Source organism: Cucurbita pepo, chromosome 6 (assembly GCF_057944985.1).
Source record: "Cucurbita pepo subsp. pepo isolate OVF chromosome 6, ASM5794498v1, whole genome shotgun sequence".
Taxonomy (NCBI): Eukaryota; Viridiplantae; Streptophyta; class Magnoliopsida; order Cucurbitales; family Cucurbitaceae; genus Cucurbita; species Cucurbita pepo.
In genome coordinates, this window is record NC_141803.1 from 15,958,061 (window position 1) to 15,980,823 (window position 22,763).

At 35.9% G+C, this 22,763-nt stretch overlaps 1 protein-coding gene and 1 pseudogene across 1 annotated transcript; both read left to right on the top strand.

Moving 5' to 3' along the window:
- The first annotated feature begins 206 nt into the window (after positions 1-206).
- Positions 207-3,443, top strand: LOC147792451 (disease resistance protein RGA2-like; annotated as a pseudogene).
- A 15,209-nt stretch (positions 3,444-18,652) lies between these two features.
- On the top strand, positions 18,653-19,711 carry LOC147792452 (uncharacterized). Its single transcript, XM_087124488.1, has 3 exons — positions 18,653-18,889; positions 19,029-19,163; positions 19,415-19,711. The coding sequence occupies exons 1-3, from the start codon at positions 18,653-18,655 to the stop codon at positions 19,709-19,711; spliced, it is 669 nt and encodes a 222-aa protein (XP_086980614.1).
- Positions 19,712-22,763: the final 3,052 nt, after the last annotated feature.

Here is a 22,763-nt window from a genome sequence, read left to right on the forward strand (position 1 = left end):
GGATCGAATGTTCGAGAAACATAGATGAGACCAAAAGTACCAAATGGGATCTAAAGTTCAATTTTCATTGATATTCACACGGATTAAATAGAATACAAATTACAAACTAAATAAAAAAAAATAAGAAAAAAATATTCTAGTAACCAAATTCAGAAGATAAAATAAAATATATCAAATATAAAATCCTAACTGATTGGGGCCGAATTGCAAGCTTTGAGAATCCAAGAAGAAAACCATGGCGGAATTCCTGTGGACCTTTGCTGTACAAGAAGTGTTGAAGAAGACGGTGAAGCTGGCGGCTGAGCAGGTCGGGTTGGCATGGGGATTCAAGGACGAACTCTCGAAAATGAAGGACTCTTTACTCATGGCGCAAGCCATCCTAAGGGATGTTGAAAAAATGAAGGTAGACCTTGACTCGTTAAAGCTATGGGTGAAGAAGCTTCAAGATATCGTCCTCAAAGCCGATATTTTACTCGATGAACTCGCTTATGAAGATGTTCGACGCAAAGTGGAAATCGGGAAAGATCTGATGGTACGCAATTTCTTTTCATTCTCCAAAAATTTCTTTGCTTTTCGTCTTAAAATGACAAATGAAATCACAACCGTTACTAAAAAGTTGGATGAGTTAGTTTATACAAAATGTCCTCCCAGATGTGTTGCTACAACATTTAATGAAACTGAAACTGATCTTAACCAAGTATCAAATATAGTGGATAAACTGATCGCTCGTAAGAATCAAGAAACTCTGGTTGTTTTACCCATCGTTGGTACAGGTGGATTAGGAAAAACAACTCTGGTGAAGGAGATTTTCCATCATGATATGATAAGGAAGAATTTCGATACAACTATATGGGTATGTGTGTCTGATCATTTTAAAATCAACAAAATTTTGAGAGCAATCGTGGTATCCTTGAATCCTACATTTGGTGGCTCAGATGAAAGGGAACTCATACTTCGGGAGCTCAAAAGTCTGTTGAGTGTCAAAAAGTATTTTCTTGTGCTCGATGATGTTTGGAATGAGGAACCCGTTCTATGGAATGAGTTGAAGGCCTGTTTACTAAAGATCAGTGAAAATGTTGGAAGTGCTATAGTTGTGACTACTCGGAGTGATAAAGTTGCTGAAATTATGGAGACAAATTACAGACATCATTTGAGACAGTTATCGGACGATCATTGTTGGTCTTTATTTGAAAAATGTGCATTCGGAACTGATTTATCAATAATTCCTAATGTGATTCGAGAACAACTTGTTAAAAAATTTGGTGTTATACCATTGGTTGTGAAAGTGTTGGGAGGAATGGTGAAATCATGCAAGAATGACGATGAATTACCAAAGGAAGATCTTATTTAATCCACAATCAAATTAAGCGTGGAGCGGCTACCATCTTCCTCATTGAAACAATGTTTTGCATATTGTTCAAATTTTCCACCCGACTTTATTTTCTATAAGGAAGCACTTGTTCAGATGTGGATAGCACAAGGGTTTATTCAACTACCCAATGGAAGCAATGTAACGATGGAGGATATTGGAGTGATGCATTTTGATATTTTGTTGTCTCGTTCCTTGTTTCAAGATGTTTTCAAGGATAAGAGAGGAAAAATTATATACTGATCATATACACGAGGTCGCATGTGCTATTTCAAATGATCAAAATTTGAGAAGGCACCTTGTAACGAATGGAAAATCAGAAGGTGATGAAGTTCTTTCGATCCGTCAAAGAAGAAGAATAGTTTATTGTTGTGAAAATGTACACTTTGATAGTCGGGATATGATCATCAACTTCATCTACTTGCACGTTTTAATTATTGATTATGGATACATAACTGAATTGTCAGATACAATCGGTAAATTGAAGCATTTGAGGTATCTTGACATTTCAAAGTCTGGAATAAATAAGCTCCCAAAATCTATCGTTTTGCTTTACAATTTGCAGACTTTGAAGCTTGGATGTGATGTAAAGCTTCCTACAAATGACTCAACTTCAAACGCTTTCTATTTTTGTAGTTGGGTTTGATGAAGGACGTAAGATTGACGAGCTTGGACCTTTAAAAGACCTTAAAGGTAAATTAAGTCTTTTACATCTCGAGCAAGTCAAAAGTAAAAAGGAGGCCAAGGCTGCAAATTTAGTACGAAAGGAAAATATTTCTGATCTACTTTTTGAATGGAGTGTTGAAAGAGAAGACTGTGGTGACAATGATTTGAATGTGTTAAAAGGGCTTCAACCACACGAAAACGTTCAAGCATTGAGAATTCATAATTTTGCTGGTGAACTTCTGCCCAACTGTATTTTTGTTGAAAACTTGGTTGAGCTAAATCTAGACTACTGCAAAAAATGTGAAACTTTACCGATGCTCGGACAGTTATCCAAACTTGAGGTTCTTAAAATTAACGAGCTCAGTGCTGTAAAAAGTATTGGAAGCCAATTTTATGGGAATTATTGCGATAGCAGAACTTTATTTCCGAAATTGAAAAGACTTGATATTTTGCAAATGGACAATTTAGAGCAATGGGAAGAAGTTGCTGCTTTGACAAATTCTACGGCTTTTCCTCATCTCGAAAGCTTAACTATTTGTTCTTGTCTCAAACTAACGAATATTCCAAATATTTTTACAACTCATGGTCAGAGGTTGGAGGCTGACACGGTTAATGCAAGATTGTTTTCAAGCTTTCAAAGTCCACCAAAGCTTCAATCTCTATGCATATATAACTGTACAAGTTTGATAAAGCTACCAAACTGGTTGGAATTCTGTAGCTCACTCGTCGATTTGTGCATAGGCGACTTTCACGATGATATTTCCCCACCAAATTTGCAAAATATGCAAAACTTATCATCATTAAGACTCGAAAACTTTCATAACTTGCCTGAAGGGCTTGGTGGTATTCATAACTTGAAAACATTGGTAGTTGAAGGGCCAATGCATGATTATGATTGGAGTCGATTCATACCCTTCAATTCACTTGAAGTTCTTGAGTTGCATGAAATAAGAACCGTTAATTTAACACAGCTTCCTCGACAACTTATGTTCCTCACTACTTTAAGATCGTTGTATATTAACAATTTTAATGGCCTGGAATCTCTGCCAGAATGGTTGGGAAACGTTACATCTTTGGAGACATTAGAGTTATGTTTGTGCAAAAATTTGAAAAACTTGTCCTCGAAAGAAGCCATGTCAAATCTAACCAAATTGAATCATTTGAGAGTGCTCGGATGTTCTCAGCTTGAAGTCGGTGAAGGTGACGTTGAACGAGAAAAAGTTTCTCATGTACCCAATATCTTTGTATTATAACACAACTACTTTACGATGGTTTCTTTTCTTCATACTCTCTTTTTTAATGTTTTTATTAGCGTACGTAAAATTATAATTATATTCCTTGTACTCTAAGAATTGTATTAATTTTGTTACTATATTAATTACTACTCCTTTATTGAGTCGATTATTCCCATCTTCCTTCTACTCTTATCTTAGCCCTATTCGTTTTAACTTATTTTCCCGACACGCTTATTTCCTTTTATGGATCTTGATTCTTCTTGTTCTTTTTGTTGTTTTTTTTATTCCGAGTTAACATATTTCGTGTTAAAAGATTATCACTACTCTAATAGAATCAAGTACAATCATTACGAAAGTCCAATTATCAAGAAGTCCTATCATTCTCGAAAATCTCGATGGGATTAGGTTTGCAGGGAGTTGAGGTTTAAGTGTAATTTGTAGGTTTTCATCCTCGTTAGTGCACTTCGAAGGCTCGATGCAATCGTTTTCTCGAAATCTCTCAGTGTGTCATCACCTCTTTAAATACGTAGTTGCAAATTACAAACTCATTTTCTCTCCATGAAAAAATCAATATTTTAAACCAATATTCTATCCTCCCAATCATCTTTTGATTAATTTTTTCTCCATAGGTTTTGATGGAAACTTTTCACTTATGATTTTGTACTTCCTTATTGCCATAGCTGATATTTTGATTATCACCTACACTTCTCTTTAATAGCAAGTTGAATTACTCTTTCTCCTATGAGTTTAATTGTAATGATTAAAGATAATGCTCACAAGCTGAAAGGGTACTCGAGTCATCCTCGATGATCTTCATGAATTTGCCTATAAACCCACGATCTATTGTAGCTACTACTCAAATGACATTATGTCATAGAAAGTTCGATTTTTAGTGGGAATCAACGTAATTATTTAACCTACGAATCCTCGAGATCTCGAAAGTAAAGAAATTTAGATAGTTTAAGATGTGTTTTACTTTTCTTTCTTACTACATATGAATAGAAACCTAACAAGTTCAAATTTTCATAATCTAAAAGTTAAATTTAGTATTTTAATAATAAGTCTACTTGTAATGGGTGAAAATCTCATTTGGATATTGAATCCACCTAAATTAGGTGAACAAATTAGGTGAACAAAGTACACGAACCTAGGATCACCTAAAGTAGTTTGTTCACCTGATATCTCTTAGTGTTTGGAACTTCCTGAAACCAATTTCTAAAGCTTCCTTGATGACAGGACTTGGGTTTTAGTATAGTAAAGGTGTTAGGATCGATACCAGTTGTTAGTTCTGATACTAATTGTTAGGATCGCTCAACTTTATATGCACACACTCAATCAAGATGAGCACAAAGAATAGAAGAGAGAAAATACAAAGAGGAATATTGGTTAAAGGTTTTATTATTGATGTCAGACATGTACAACAACAGAGAAGAAGAGAAACATTTTGAGAGCACTGACAAGGGCATATATATATATATATATATGGTTTCAATTTACTAAATATAGATTCAAAAGATTTAAACCTACAGTAATAAGAATTCCATTGTCAATCTGTACCATACCAATTGAGGCTTTGCACAACCTTAATGTTCCAACATCAACACAAAATGTTTGTTGGATTCCTTGCACCTTCTATCTTCTCCAAACACATCACCATCTTCAACTAACCTCCGAGTGAAATGGTATCGCCTTCTGTGTTTTGAATGATAGATTGGGTTCCTCGCCAACTGTATGACACTCTAACTATCAACCTGAAGAATCTTCTCGCGCTGCTTCTTGCCTAATTCTTCTAGATAGTCTGTCATTCGTATCATCTCCTTTCCAGCTTAAGCTAATGTCACGTACTCAGCCTCAGCAGATGAAAGAGTAACGCATTTCTGAAGCCTAGACATCCCATCATCCATGGCTTGCTCCCACTTAGTTGTATCCTCCAACTGTAGGGCCTCATCAAGGGGCTTTCGTTCCCCTTCATTAGTCACCATCCATTTTAAGTCAGACTTCTTCTTTTAAGTCACATAGTAACAATCGAGCCCCGACAAGAAACTAAATACACGATTTTTTTCTTTTAAGTCAGACTTCTTCCATTTTATTAAGAATCTTATATGTCAAATTTCAAGATGAGGTAGAAGAAAAGAATGATTAAAAAAGCTCATGAAGTTAAAGAAAAATATAAAAGAAAATAGTAAAAATTTTAGAAAATCTATCATAGTCAACTTAGGGGTCTCATAAGCACCTACTAATTAGGGGTCTCTTAAGCACCTACTCACAATTCAATCGAGAGAAAAAAAAAAGGAAAAGGAAGAGAGGGAGGGTTTAGGATTCTCGAGAGAAAGTCAAAATTTGCTCGAGACCGTAGTTTGGAGTTCGAATTTCACTGGAGTTTGTTTATAAGAAATGCTCAAGAGCATTGGAAAAACTATTCTAGACTTTTGATTTGTTCTTAGATATTGCTAGTATGCCTCAACTCTCTTAACTTCCTTTTTGAGATTATCTCGACATTCTCTAGGAAGAACTGAGAGCGGAGTTTTGGTTTTAAGCTCTTCCAAGTGTCCTCACTATCTCAACCATCTTGAATGTTCGTGTACTTGGCACTCCACCACAACTTTGCATCGTCAGCTAGATGCATTGTTGCCAATGTAACCTTCGCTTCTTCTACCACGATACTTGTGGCTCGAAAATATTGTTTGAGGTTGAAAATAAAGTTCTGTAGATCCTTGGCATCTCAAACCCCACAAAAGGGGTTGGGCTCTTGGATCTATCTTATTAAATTGTACTACACACCTACTTGGTGATTGGTTCACCTCCACTCTTATGGTGAGGTTTAATCTAGCACTTAGACTCGCCACTTTAGCCCTGACAATTCCAAGGGCTACTCTCAAATCCTGAGACATTTCTAAGACCATGTGAATGATCGCTTTTTGGACATTATCTAAGCCCTCTACGTGTTCTTCCATTCTAACAACGGAGCTCGTCTAGCTATTTCTACGCTTGAAGCCACCAGAAGTTATGATCTTGTCTTCTAGTGCCTCAGCCCTAATCATTAACTCGCGGATAGGCATTGACTCAAGGTGGCCTGCCATCTCATCGTTCCTGTCTGCTTTAGCGATAATCTCGTTCATGCGAGATTTCAAAAGCCCCATTCTATCAGGAACTTCACGCATGCAAAGTAATTGATCATTATTAATTGATCATAAAACTAGTCCATCCCATTAGTTTAGAGCAAACAACCAAAATCCAAAGGTAGAAAGTGTGATGAGGAATGAAATAAAAGAGAGAATAGAGTATTTTGACAAATAGAGTGCTCAAGTATTTAAATGAAGAATAATTTTCTATAATTTTCTTTTTACTAGAACTAAAAAAAATCTAAAACACTTATTGTTAACTATAACGTCAAAAAAATTTACATGTGTTCTCTTGTAACATTATCAAATAATTTAAATATAAGTTTAGGCAAAATTTACTTGTGTTCTCTTATAATATTATCAAATAATTTAAATATAAGTTTAGGCATGAACTTGTTCGTATCAATTTAACTATTGAATTTAAATAAATATTTTCACCATTTTACATATTTATATTCATTTTTATTTGTCATGTTGCATAATATGACTATATGGTATCGTTAAAAAAAAAAAAAAAGATTTATTTTGAGTTTCAAGTAGAGAACGAACCGTTAAAAAAAAAAAAGAAAAATTTATTTCAAGTAGAAAACGGACAAAAGAAAAATGTAGGCCAAGAAATAAGTGACAGTATTACAAAGAACCATTTGAATGACCAATCCTATTTAAATCTAATGTGAATCATGTTGGATGATGGAAGTCCCACGTCGACTAATTTAGGGAATGATCATGGGTTTATAAGTGAGGAATACTAACTCTATTGGTATGAGGTCTTTTGGGAAAACCCAAAGCAAAGCCATGAGAGCTTATGCTCAAAGTGGACAATATCATACCATTGTGGAGAGTCGTGTTCGTCTAACATGGTATCAGAGCCATGCCCTAAACTTAGTCGTGCCAATAGATTGATAAATCCTCAAATCCTCAAATATCGAACAAAGAACTCCTAAAGAAAGACTAAGACTCCAAAGGAGTCGAGCCTCGATTAAGGGGAGGCGCACTTTGTTCGAGGGGAGGTGTTGGATGATGGAAGTCCCACATCGACTAATTTAGGGAATGATCATGGGTTTATAAGTGAGGAATACTAACTCCATTGGTATGAGGCCTTTTGGGGAAACCCAAAGCAAAGCCATGAGAGCTTATACTCAAAGTGGACAATATCATACCATTGTGGAGAGTCGTGTTCGTCTAACAAATCAATCTAACACAAATCTAATAATGATACAATTTGTAAGTCATTTAATATTATATTATTTTGAACTCACAAATTCTAATCAATACCCAAAACCTTGGTCCTAAAAAGTATTGTCATTAATACAACAACTCAAAACGTGGACATGCTCATAATTGCTCATTCTAAATATTGAGATTTTCCTCCATATCGTTTTTCATCTTTCCATTAGAATTGGTACTTTAATGGTTAATGTTATTTAATTTTCAAGTCTAACAAATTACTCTTTAGATTTACATTTGATTTTATTTTTGATTATTTCATTAATTTTTCCATTAATTCACCTATCAAGAAGAGAATATGGTAAATATTGTAAGACTACAACTTTTCATGTTTGAATTTTACTCCATCAAGATGATCAAAGAAATCAAAGAAATCAAATGTAAGTGTGAATGTTTGATTAATCCACCCGTTATCTTATTTATAATCAAACAAATTATAAGGATATGAAAATAGTAATAAATGGAAATAACAATAAATGGAAAGATACTTATGGTAATAGTTGCCTTATAATAAAATATTAAATATAATATATATGGTAAACTATGATTTATTACTAAATATCCTTAACACCCCACCGCAAGCTAAGCGTCAGATTTGAACGAATGTGAAGCTTGGATCTGAAAAATTCAAAGAGGCTGAGAAACACTTTTTGTGAAGATGTCAACAACCTGGTTCAGAGGAGGCGTAGAGAAACACTTTCTTGGCCATCGAAAATTGCAGAGGGATCGCCGCTCAACGGCGATGCTGCCTTGGCTTCGGCGAGAATATGTCTAACCCATGAAGAGGGATTGTCGCTTAGCGACGATGCTGCCTTGGCTCTGGTGAGAATATGTCTAACCCCAAGAAGTAGAAGGGGAAACCTAGAGCAAGGGACAAAGATAATGTTGAAGCCGGAAGAGTCGCTACATTGGGCGAAGGAGCCAAATTTGGCAAGAAGGGCAGCTGGAAGAGTCACCACATTGGGCGAAGGAGCCAATTTTGGCGAGAAGGGCGGCGGCAACTTGGTTGGCGAAGAGGCCAGTGCGGCGCCCAGATTCCAAAGGTAAATCTCTGCATAGGGTCGATGGGCATATCGAGATTCTGTATATTTCCGAATAGAACGCTGATGAAGATCCTAAGATGAGGATGAAGAGATGAAGGATGAATGATGAAGAGAAAATTGGGAAGAAAATGAAAGTGACTATGTTTGGAAAAGGTGAGGTTGTATGTATAGAGTATGACGAAGGATTATTTGGAAGTCAAAAGGGTGGAGCCGAAGAGTAATCAATCGGCTCTGCATGTGGCAGCCATGGCGACTGCCCCTGCGGCGTCAAAGCCAGCAGTGGTAGTGGAGAAAAACAGTAGAGGATTTCAAAAGCCATTGAAAAGAAAGGATACGGGTTGCTAAACCAAAATGGCTCTGATACCATGTGAATGTTTGATTAATCCACCGTACCTAAATGGTGTGAAAGTTATCTTATTTATAATCAAATAAATTACAAAGATATGAAAATAGTAATAAATGGAAATAACAACAAATGTAAAGATACTTATTAGATATTTGCCTTATAATAAAATATCAAATATAATATATGGTAAACTATAATTTATTACTAAATATCTAAGAAATATATATATATTTTTTTGGTGCTATAGCAACAACTTGAGATCAAATGGGGAAGAAATTGGTAATCAAAAAGTTTAAAAATTTCTCAATAGTATATCAAGAATGTTTGAGTGTATGGTTGCAAGTGATGAATACCAACACTTATCTACACTTATAGCATGATGAATTAGCTTAGATTAAATCAACATGATGTTACTTCTAGTGGATGTGTTAAGAATGAGAGGCTCTAATACCATGAAAAGATCTAATACCACATTAAAAATGAGAAACAGAACCCCGAACTAAATCCTAACAATTAGAGAAAATACTGTATTATCTAAATCCTGAAAATAAGATAAAATAAACGTGATATACTATTAACAAAATTTTGAAAATTAGGAAAAACCCTAACTAATTAAGGAGTATATAAAATATATTCCAATACTCTCCCTCCGAGTTCTAGAGGGTGGGTCAATAACACCTATCTAGAGTGTAGGTCAATAACACACATCTAGACTGTACGTTAATAATACCCAACTTGTCTTTTAAGTGTAGGTTAATAATACCCAACTTGTCTTTGCGTGTATGTTAATAACACCCAACTTGTATTTCCGTGTAGGTTAATAACACCCAACTTGTCTTTACTCCCCCTCAAGTTGGGGAGTGTCTCAAGTTGTAGAGAGTTGGAGAGTGTTGGTCAATAACACCCAACTTGTTTTTCAAAAAATCAAATTGTTGTCTCTCTTGAGTAAACTCTAAACAAGTAGATTTGACACTAGTTTGCTCTTTAGAATTCCAATTTTCTTTTTAGAATTCCAATAAATAAATGAATTTTACATGAAATGCAAAACTTGAAACACTGGTTTGCTTTTCAGACTTCTAACAAATTATTGTTGTTGTGCGCCAAATGCTACAACCACAAAAATATGATATCGATTGTTGTAGCGAAAATGGAACGAATGTACTCACAACCACAACGAATGGAATTACACAAAGAGACACCAAGATATTTACGTAGTTCGGAGAGAAGAAATTTCCCTACATCCATGGGTAGCAAACAATCACTAATAATAAAGCGTTACAAGTGAATACCTCACTCTTACACTACAAAAGACTCTTACCACAATGTCACTCAAGAAATGAACACCGATATCAACAACCTCCTATACAAGCCCATTATATAGGGACAGTGTGAATCATCAAAACTTTATGAAATTAAATAAGGATTAATATTTAAATGGTTACAAGATTAATAACCAAAATAATAATATTCTTATTTAATCAACCGTTATAAATTGATGAGAGTAAATAACTAAATTAAATAAATAAAAACTTATACAATTTACTACCATCTCCATCTTGTGATAAGATCTCAAGTCCATTTTGTTACCACCACTTCAAGCCTTATTACTACCTATACTAAAAAGTTGTACCAAATGGGAAGTTTGATTTATTTGCAATGATTCTATCTCTTGATTCATAGCCTCTTGCCATAATCTATCTGGGCTCTAAATAGCATCTTTGCAGTGGTTGGGAACACCATCAATCATAGGGAAAGCATATGCTATTGTATCATCAAACCAGCAGGTTTTCGAATTTTCCTTCATGGTCTATTCCTGGCGATGAACTCAGGTTCCTTCACTCTTTCATTTATAAGGCTTTGCTGGCAATGAACTCAGGTTCCTTCACTCTTTCATTTACAAGGCTTTGCTCCACCTGTTCTAAGACATTAGAGATATTATCTACCTGCTCAATAGGTTCTTTAGTAGAAGTAACCATATCAGGAGAGAACACCACCTTCTCCACCTGCTTCGATCCCTTGTCATTATTTTCAATTTTATGCAAAAACATTCCAAGACTCATCAATTGTCACATCTCGACTATTAACAATCTTACTTTTCTGGACACCATAACCTATAGCCCTTCACGCCTTTGCTAAAGCCCATAAGCTTGGCTTTTTTTGCTCTAGGATCTAGCTTTGCGTTTGTCACATGATAATAAGCAGGACAACCACACACATGCAATTTATCATAATCACTAACAGGAGTACCTGACCATACCTCAAGCGGAGTTTTTCAACCATTTCAAAAAATAGGTAAACAATTCACCAAGTGAACTGCATAAGTGAGAGCCTCAGCCCAAAATGTCTTACTCAATCCTGCTTGAGACAATATGCATCGAACTTTCTCTATCAATGTCTGGTTTATTCTCTCAGCAACTCCATTTTGTTGTGGTTTACCAGGAACGGTGAAGTGTCGAACGATCCCTTTATCTCAGCATACTTTAAGGAATGGATCATAAGTATATTTTCCACTGTTTTCTGATCTCAGCTTTTTTATTTTCCTGTCCGTCTGATTTGCTACCATTTTCTTCCACTCTTGGAAAATTTGGAGAACCTCATTTTTGTGCCTCAGTGGATACATCCAAACTCTCCTCGAGTAGTCATCAATAAAGGTGAGAAACCACCTCTTTCCTCCCAATGTGACATTCTTCGTGGGACCCCATACATCAGTATGAACATAATTCAAGATGCCCTTTGTTGGTGTATAGCATTACCAAACTTCACATTTTTTTGTTTACCAAATACACAATGTTCACATAAATCAATTTTACCAGTTGTGGCACCCTTAAGGACTCCTTGGTTCACCAATGTCTGGAGCGCCTTCTCACCAGCATGCCTGAGTCGCATGTGCCATAATTTTGATGTCTTGTTCTTTTAAACTTGCCACAGCAGCATGCCCAATTATTGTGGTTCCGTTGAGGTAGTATATGCTACCTCTTCTAGTCCCTTTAATTACCACCAAAGCTCCACGAGCTACTTTCAAATTCCCTCCTTTCAAAATGATACGATAAACACTCGCATCCCAAATGCCAAGGAAAATCAAATTTTTCTTCAAATCAGGGACATACCTCACATCATTGAGTTTTCGTATATCCCATCAAACATCTTGATTTGTACTGAGCCGATTCCCGTCATATTGTAAGTGCTATCATTGCCATATAGACAACTCCCCCATTGAACTCTTTAAAGAATAAGAACATCTATCTATTGGGACACATATGATAGGAGCATCCAGAATCAAGAATCCATTCACTGATTTGGCTGACTAATAAGGAAATCGTCAAGGCATTATTTGTATCAGTGTCATCATCTCTAACCACATTGGACTTCGACCCCTTAGATCGGGCAATTTTTCAATGGCCTTTCTGTCAACAATATGCACACTCATTTTTATCAAGCTTTTTCCAATTTTTAGATCTACCTCTCGACTTTAATTGGGACTTTCCACATTCGTTCTTTTTCCAAGTAGAAGTCCTTCTACGAGCAGTGAGAACATTTGAGCTAGAATCTTGATATGCCTCCTTTTCCTTCTTTCGCACCTCATTATTCATCAAGGCATTTGAAACATCTTCAAATTCAAGATCAATGATTCCATGTAGTAGGGTGGTTACTAAAAACTCGTAGGATTCTGGCAAAGAATTCAATAGTAATAATGTCTGTCTTCCTCATTAATTATAACATCAAGATTGAGCAAATCAGTGATGATTTTGTTAAAATCATCCAAATGCTCAGCCATTGGGATACCTTTCTTATAATCAAAACAGAAGAGTTTCTTCTTCACATAGAGTCTATTTTCCACACTCTTCTGCATATAGTTCGCCTCAAGCTTGTCCCATAGTTCGCCTTAAGCTTGTCCCATAGTTCTTTCACCATGGTCACCATCATAAATGAATATTTATGATCCTTACCCAGACAAGATCGAATAATTCCACAAGCTTGTCGACTTAATTTCTTTCATTCGGCATCTGTCATGTCTTCACGCATCTCCTCTTAGAGAGAAGCATCAAGATCTTGCATGACCAACAAATTGCTAACTTCGCCTTGCCAAACACTAAAATTATTGGTTCCATCAAATTTCTCTACTTCGAGGTTATAACTTAAAATTCTTGATCCACGTCGTGATTTAATTCCAGATGGCTCTGCCATTTGTAATAAGTAATCTGGATGAAGGTAGAAAAACACAATTCTTGAAAATTGATTTTCAAGAAAAATAAGCACGATTGTAAGCACGTCTAGTAGTCGATGAGGTCAAAACTTTCACAATACCCCAAATACCACAATCAGGCTCTGATACCACTGGTTGTGCGTCAAATGCCTACAACCACAAAAATATGATACCGATTATTGTAGCGAAAACGGAACGAATGTACTCATAACCACAATGAACGGAATTCACAAAGAGACACCAAGATATTTACATGGTTCGGAGAGAAGAAATTTTCCTACATCCACGTGTAGCAAACAATCACTAATAATCAAAGTGTTACAAGTGAATACCTCACTCTTACACTACAAAAGACTCTCACCAAAATGTCACTTAAGAAATGAATTCTGATATCAAATTCCTATATCAACAACCTCCTAGACAATCCTAATAGGGACAATTGTTTGAATCATCAAAAGTTATGAAATTAAATAAGGATTAATATTAAAATGGTTGCAAGATTTATAACCAAATTAATAATACTCTTATTTAATCAATGTTATAAATGGATGAGAATTAATAACTAAATTAAATATAAAAAAAACTTATGACAATTTACAATCTCGACCTTGTCACAATCTCCAAGTCCATAACTCATTTTGTTGCCACCACTCCAATCCTTATTACTACCTGTACCAAAAAGAATCTTCCCTTTTTGCAAAATCCCATTTACAATAATTGTTACTCTTAAGATGCAAAATCCAGATGATCTTAACACATCGGTTTGCTTTTTAGAATTCCAAGAAATAGTTAAATTTATCAAGAAGATACAAAATCCAGCAATAGACTGCAATGATTTACTCCAGGATTGGTAATTTGTCTCATTTAATTTGATTGAACAAAGTGAATATCCTACTCGATCACTTCTTGGTCCATGCATAAATGTTATTCAGGTTGAGATTAGGAGGGTGACCAAATATTGATTGTGCTCAACCAAGGACAATGGCTATAGAGATATTGATTGTGCTCAATCAGTAACAATGGCTATAGAGATCAGAAATTAAAACTTTTTAGATGTGAGGTTAAAATGATTATATATTTGTGGAAGGTGATCCCAATTCATCTATCGTCTTCGGTTCTAATCTCTATCACTTTTCTTCTGTTCTTCTTCTTCTCCTTCTTACTATAATGTTAAGATTCTAATCTTTATCACTTTTCTTCTGTTCTTCTTTGCTTTCATACAATGTTAAGAATGAGAAGCTCTGATTGATACCACGTTAAGAATGAGAAATAAGAGTGGAATCCAAAGTCATAAGTGAGATAGAAAGTCCAATTTGAATACAAACTACCAACTAAATTCTAAAAACAAGAGAAAATATTCTACTATCCAAATCCTTAAAGTAAGATAAAATATATCAAATATACTTTTAATTTAATCCTAAAAATAAGGAAAAATCCTAATATATAGAATACATTTCAATAGGATCTAATGCTCATTTTGTAAATCAAGAAATTCTTCCTCTTACATACTCTCATCAGATGAAATCAAATTCTTTACAAATATTTATAAGGAACTATCTAGAGACAGCTACTTAATCGAGCTCACAAAATCAAGTTTTAAGCTATCAGAGTAAGAGTTGCATACGTGTTCTCCATTGTTCTCCATTGTATAGGTAGAAGACAATGACTTGGTTGTCCTTTCTATTGAATGGTGAAATCATAGTTCATTAAAGGGATCTTCACACGAATATATGAGAAATTTTAAGCATTTTAAGAATTTAAACAGAATTTAAACTCGACTCCTGGACATGAAAGAATATGTAAGTAGCCGTACCCAGCTTTTCTCAAGCAATACAGGTAGGGAATAACCCTAAAAGGTTAAGCTTGACATTGTAACAATCGAGCCCCACAAGAAATTAAATACATGATTTTTTCTTATAAGTTAAAGACGGTAGTTTGGAGTTTGAATTTCACTTGAGTTTGTTTATAAGAAATGCTCCGGGCGTTCGAAAAACTATTCTAGACTTTTGATTTGTTCTTAGATATTGCGATTATCTCGACATTCTCTAGAAAGAACTAAGAGAGGAGTACTGCTTTTAACCTCTTCCAAGTGTCCACAGTACATCGACCATCTTGAATGTTCGTATACTTGGCACTCCACTACAACTTTGCATCATCAGCTAGATGCATTGTTGCCAATATAACCTTCGCTTCTTCTGCCACGATATTTGTGGCTCGAAAGTATTGTTCGAGGTTGAAAATAAGTTTCTCTAAATCCTTAGCATCACAAACTCCACAAAAGGCCTTGGGCTCTCGGATCTTTATCTTATTAAATTATACTACATACTTATTTGGGGTTTGGTTCCTCTCCATTCTTATGGTGAGGTTTAATTCAACGCTTAGATCCGCCACTTTAGCCCTGACAATTCCAAGGGCTAAGGGCTACTCTCAAATTCTCGGACATTTCTAAGACCATCTGAATGGTCGCTTTTTAGACATTGTCTAAGCCCTCTACGTGTTCTTCCATTCATACAACAGAGCCCGTCTAACTATCTCTACGGTCGAAAACTACAAACATCTTTTGCTTAATTAAACGGCGAACAACGTAGAAAGTACATACCAAAACTGCAAACATCTTTTGATTTATTCAACCAACTAAATCTCGATCACAAATGGACAACCAAAGCACACAGATATATGGAAAGGTTTATAAGTGTATAAGAACACTCCTAAAACTTCCCTACTCAATTTGCTTTAATTGTTTTCTTATCCTTTACACCATCTTTTTCTTTCTTCTGTCATTTTTGGACGTCTTTTCGTTGCAACAAGAAACTTTTACCTTTGATTTTTTCTCCTTTGCTTAATTAAAGTTACCTACTAAATTAAACAATGACCAATCCTATTTGAATCAGATGTGAATTAAACACATAACCTTTCAATCGGGAGTCAAACAAACTATCTTTTAATATTATATTCTAACTATCTTTTAATATTATATTCTTTTGAACTCACAAATTCGTAAATGTACTAATCAATACCCAAAACCTTTGGTCCTAAAAACTATTGTCATTAATGAAACAACTTACCTCAATGTCATTTTTCATCTTTCCATTAGAATTGGTATTTTAGTGGTTAATTTTTTAGACTTTAGTACTACCAATATTTATGGTTGACTTCAATTCATTTTGGTTGACTTCAATCCTCGAATAATCTACCTCATTTTGGTTTCTATTGTAGTAAGTCAAGTAACATGTATATAATTTTTAATGATAGAATAGAAAATTAAATATGAGCAAAAAAAAAAAAAAAAATGTAGGAAAATCATTCCATTTATGAAAAAATATATAGAAATAATGAATTTGTCTACACAATAATGATTCAGTTTGGCATAAATTTTACTTAGTAATTAGCCAAAAAAAAAAAAAAAACCTCCATGCCCGGCAATGCTACTCTCACGCTTGCGTGCTACTTCCAATTGGTGTAATGGTTGGGGTTTGAGCAATAGTTCCAACTCCCTCCGGGGTAAGAGCAATGCTTCCAACCGATTTACCCTCCGGGGTTAGAGCCTCCGGAGTTTGAGCAATGCTTCCAACTGGTGCATCCACTAGGACTTCTGTACTACTTCCAATTGGTGCAATGGTTGGGGCTTGTTTTTCATGTGATCCAAGAGCATGAAATGAAAATTGATGATCGAGATTCACATCACCGGTGACATCGCCAAAAGTGGCACCCACTTTCACACAACATTGCAAAGCAATAACTAAGAAAAGGGCGTGAAAGAGATTGAAACCTTTGCCCATGGCCATTGTGGAGTGTCTTCAAGTTGTAAGGTTACAAGCTCGTTTCAAAAAGGATGAAGAGTAGTAATAGCAAAGGTGTGAGTGCTTGAATCTTTCTAAGAATGTGAAGCCCTATATATAGTTTTATGGAAAAACTATATTGAGAAAAGACCACCAAATTTAGAGAGGTTCTTATATTTTGTGGGTTTCATAGTATTCCAAGTATAGAATGTTTGACTACTCCATTTCTAATGTGTCAAAGTATAAATTTGGTCTATGAAATTGCGAGGTAAGTTAATGTTATTCAATTTTCAAGTCTAAAAATTACTCTTTAGATTTACATTTGATTTTATTTTGATTATTTCATTAATTTTTCCATTAATTCACCTATCAAGAAGAGAATATGGTAAATATTGTAAGACTACAACTTTTTTCATGTTTGAATTTTACTCCATCGAGATGATCAAAGAAATCAAAGAAATTAAATGTCAAAAAATATATATATATATATTAGTGCTATAGCAACAACTTGAGATCAAATGGGGAAGGAAAAAATTGGTAATCAAAATGTTTTAAAATTTCTCCATAGTATATCAAGAAAGTTTGAGTGTATGGTTGTTACAAGTGATGAATATGAACACTTATCTATACTCATGATGAGTTTTTTCAATCCTATAAACTTAGATTAAATCAACATGATGTTACTCCTATAAACTTAGATTAAATCAACATGATGTTACTCGTTGCTCTAATACCATGTTAACAATGAGAAATAGAAGTGGGATCAAAAAGTCCAAAAGTGGGATTGAAAGTCCAATTTTCATTAATGTTCACAACATTTAAATAGAATACAAACTACAAACTAAATCATAAAAATAAAGAAAATATTATACTATCCAAATTCTCGAAAATAAGATTTTATAAAATATACTATTAACCAGATCCTAAAAATAAAGAAAAATCGTGATTACAGCTATATAAAATATATTCTAATACTCTCCCTCAAGTTGGAGAGTGTAGGAGAGTGTAGGTCAGTAACAACATCCAATTTGTCTTTAAGCATAGGTTAATAACGTTGAAATAAACTTAAAATGGCAAAGGTTAATTTGAGATAATTTGTTAGGACAGGTTAATTTGAAAAGTAAGTGGTGTCTTTCATCCCTATTATTAGTGCTAGAAAAGTTATAAATAACTAGTACTCTGTCAAGTTAGAGCAGAAGAGAGCAAGAGAGAGAAGGAAGAAATACAGACCAATAGAAAAGGTTTTTTTATAAGATGAGTGTTCTTTGTCTCCTTGTCTCTCCTCTCTCGACATCTCCTTCACAAATATGCGAGTAGTATTTTCACACAATTCTTAGTCTCCTTTTCTCTCCTCTCTCGACATCTCCTTCACAAATACGCAAGTAGTATTTTCACACAGTCGGAGCATTCTATCGTTAGTGTGTGTGAGATTTACCTCACAGTGAGTCTTATTTTAAGAAATTGGTATTAGAGTGAGCTTTTATTTCTACAAATTGGTGTCAGAGCCGATGGCGAATATGATGGGTCAACTGTCGCTACCGCGATTAACAAAGACGAACTACGAGAATTGAAGCATCCAAATGAAAGTTCTTCTCGGTTCTTAAGACGCATGGGAGGTGGTCGAAGAAGGTTTCGAAGAACCGAAAGATACCACGAGTTATATGGCAACGCAAAACAAGGCGTTAAAAGAATTACGATCAAAGGATAAGACAGCATTATACATGCTGTTCCGAGCTATAGATGAGTCGGGCTTTGAGAAGATTGCCAAGGCAACTACTTCAAAAGAAGCGTGGGACACTTTAGAAAAGGTGTTGAAAAGAACCGACCGAGTCAAGCAAGTGCGTCACCAAACTTTGCGTGGCGAGTTGGAGAGCATGAAGATGAAGGAGTCAGAAAATGTATCTGACTACATTACACACATATAGACCGTGACAAATCAACTAAATCGAAATGAAGAAATGTTACTCAAGACGCGGATTGTGGAGAAGATCCTGAGGTCATTAACCAACAACTTCGAGAATGTTGTATGTGCGATAGAAGAGTCAAAGGATCGCGACGTTCACGGTCGATGAGCTCGTCGGTTCTCTCGAGGCACACGAGCAACGTAAGAAGAAGAAGGAGGAAATACTCGATCAAGCACTTCAAACCAAGGCATCAATCAAATATGAAAAGGTACTCTACTCTCAAAATTTTCAAGGTAGAGGTCATGGAAGTCGCGAAAATGGTCGAGGTGGTCAAGGTAGCAGTAATGAAGGACATTACTAGGAGAAGAGACAGTTGAGCCAAGCAAATTGTCGTGGAAGATGACACAGTCAAGGAAGAGGCGGCTGATCAACCTATTCCAACATTCAGTGCTATAAATGTAAAAAATATGGTCACTATACAAATGATTGTAACTCTAACAAATGTTACAATTGTGGCAGAGTGGGGCATGTTGCAAAAGATTGTTGAGCCGGAAAAAGGTGGAAGGAGCAACCAACCTAGCCTTGGAAGACGTAACAAATGAAGGTCTTCTCTTGATGGCTCAAAATGAAGACAATATCAACAATGACATTTTGTGGTACCTCGACTCAGGGGCAAGCAACCATATGTACGGTCACGAGTACCTATTCAAAGAGATGCAAAAGATTAAAGATGGTCGTGTGTCATTTGGAGATGCTTCAAATGTTGACTTCTGGCAATTGAGAGGAAAACGTCGACGAAGTAAAAAACAGCCGTAAGGAAAACTTATTCAAGGAAGAAAATAACTGAAAACAAAGGGAGAGAGAAATAACTTTAATTACGTGGTTAACTAAAAAATATAACCAAAAAAATAGGAATGATTTTCAACCTAGGGATTTATCTAACATCAAAGGTGGAGGTCAAAGGTAGAGGTATGATACATTTCTTACAAAAGGATGGTGTAATGGGGTCAACGAAAGATGTTTATTACGTACCACACCTCAAGACCAACATACTGAGTATGGGGCAACTCATAGAGAAAGGCTACTCGATATTCTTAAAGAACCGCCTGCTACACCTGAAGGATAAGCAAGGGTGTTTGGTTGCTCGAGTCGAGATAGGAAGAAATCGGATGTAGAAACTGAATTTAAGAAGCATATGAGAAAATTGTTTGTGAGTCGACGTAGAAGACAAAGCATCACTGTGGCATCTCCGCTTTGGTCACCTATATCATGGCGGCCTAAAAGAGTTAGCGAAGAAGAATATGGTGCATGGGCTACCCAACATGGACTTGAAGGAAAATTTTGTGAAGAATGCATGCTCAGCAAGCATGCGAGAACCTCCATTCAAAAGAAGGCTGAATTTTGGGCTAAACAACCTCTTGAGTTGATTCATACAGATACATGTGGACCAATTACCCCCGAGTCTTTCAGCAGAAAGAGGCATTTTATTTCCTTATCGATGATTACTCACGAAAAACTTGGGCTTAAATTTTGAAAGAAAAATCCGAGGCATTCGAGGTGTTCAAAAAGTTCAAAGTGATGGTGGAGAAGGCAACTGGTAGACACATCAAAGTTGTACGGTCCGATAGAGGTGGCGAGAATACTTCGATGGCTTTCATGGAGTATTACGAGGAGAAAGGCATAAGGCGATTTCTAACAGCATCGTACACCCCTCAACAAAATGGTGTGGTCGAGAAAAAGAACCGGACCATTCTCGACATGGTTCGATCAATGTCAAGAGCAAAAGGATGCCAAAGGAATTTTGGGCAGAAGTCGTGCAATGCGCCATCTACGTACAAAGTCGATGTCCACATGCGAAGTTAGATGATCAAACACCACAAGAGGCTTGGAGTGGACAAAAGCCAACAATCTCTCATCTCAAAGTGTTCGATAGTGTGGCTTATCCTCACGTACCGGATCAACGAAGGTATATGCTTGAAACAAAAGCAAAAGGTATATTTTTATTGGATATGATGAGAAGACAAAAGGATACAAGCTACTTGACTCGATAAGCAAGATGGTGATAGTAAGTCACGATGTGCGAGTAAATGAAGCAAGCGAATGGGACTGGAACAATTCGATAGAAGTTAATATCCAAGTTGGAGAATCATTAGTCGTTGCACTAACAAGTGCACCAAAAGACTCACAAATTTTCGATGATGAAGATGAACCCTGACAACCCAAAATGCGAAGTTTGCGAGACCTGTATGACTTAACAAATGAGGTACACCTTGTATGTCTTCTAGCAGATGTTGAAAATATCAGCTTTGAAGAGGTGGTGCGAGACAAGAAGTGGCAAACTGCCATGGAAGAGGAGATTAAAGCGATTCATCGCAACAATTCATGGGAGGTGATAGAATTACCAGAAGAAAGTCAGCCCATAGGTGTGAAGTGGGTATTCAAGAAAAAGATGAATGCTCAAGGGAAGATAGAGCGTTACAAGGCGCGACTTGTTGCGAAGGGATACAAGCAAAAGGCGGGAATCGACTATGACGAAGTGTTTGCTCCCGTCGCTAGAATGGAGACAATCCGATTGCTCATTTCTCAAGCAACTCAATTCAAATGGGCGATTTTTCAAACGAATATCCCCACGAGCATGCACTTTACACAAAGAAAAGTGAAGGTAATGTGATACTTGTTGCTTTTTATGTCGATGACCTCATCTTTTCAGGCAACTATGATGAAATGATAGAAGAGTTTGAAAGCACAATGACACGAGAATTGAGATGACAGACTTGGGATTGTTGAAGTTTTTCATTCGTTTGAAGGTTAAACAAGGAGAGACGGGTATTTTTATATCACAGGAGAAATATGCAAAGGAGATTTTGAAGAAGTACAAGATGGAAAATTGCAACCCAGTATCAACACCAATGGAACCAAGTGCAAAACTCTCAAAGTACGATGAAGAAGAACGAGTAGATGCAAATAAGTACGAGAGCCTGGTAGAAAGCCTTCGCTATCTTACATGCACAAGGCCAGATCTTTCATTATGTGTCAGCATTATAAGCCAGTTCATGGAGGAGTTGATTTATTCACACTGGAAGGCATTGAAGCGAGTCCTACGGTACCCAAGGAACAGTGTCACTTGGGTTATTCTACTCGAAAACAAAAGATTACAAGTTAGTTGGTTACTCTGACAGTGATTGCTGCGGAGACATAGACGATCGAAAAAGTACATCTGTATTCTTCATGGGCAACATAGCATTTACTTGGCTTTCAAAGAAACAACTGATTGTGACACTCTCGACGTGTGAAGCTGAGTATGTGGCACCATCTTGGTGTGTGTGTGACGCGAGATGACTTAAAAATTTGTTGAGTAAGATGAAGCTAAAGCAACGAGGTGCATGTTGACTCTGGCAATTCGGAGGAAAATGTCGACGAAAAAGCTGGCAGAAGGTTTCTTCGAAAGAAAAAAGAGTGGAAGTAAAAGGAGAGAGGGAGAGAGATTTGCTGAAGACTCGATGTTTTATTTCTCTCCCGTTGAATTCTTTCAATAACAAATGTAATTACAAAAATAGAAAAACTAATTACAAAAAATAGAAAAGTGAAGGAAGGAAGCGTGGAATTGTAGCATGTGGCAAGTCAGGATCAAGTTGCGGACATCTTTAGAAAACGGCTACCGAAAGTACTTTTCAACAAATACAAGAAGATGATTGGCATGACAGATGGTGGAAGCATTTAAGTTTATGGGGGGAGTTTTGTTGAAATAAACTTAAAATGCTAAAGGTTAATTTTGGGTAATTTGTTAGGAGAGGTTAATTTGAAAAGTCAGGCCAAAGAAAAGAGCCTTTGTACGAATAATGGTACGCTTATGGGTGTCTCTCATCCT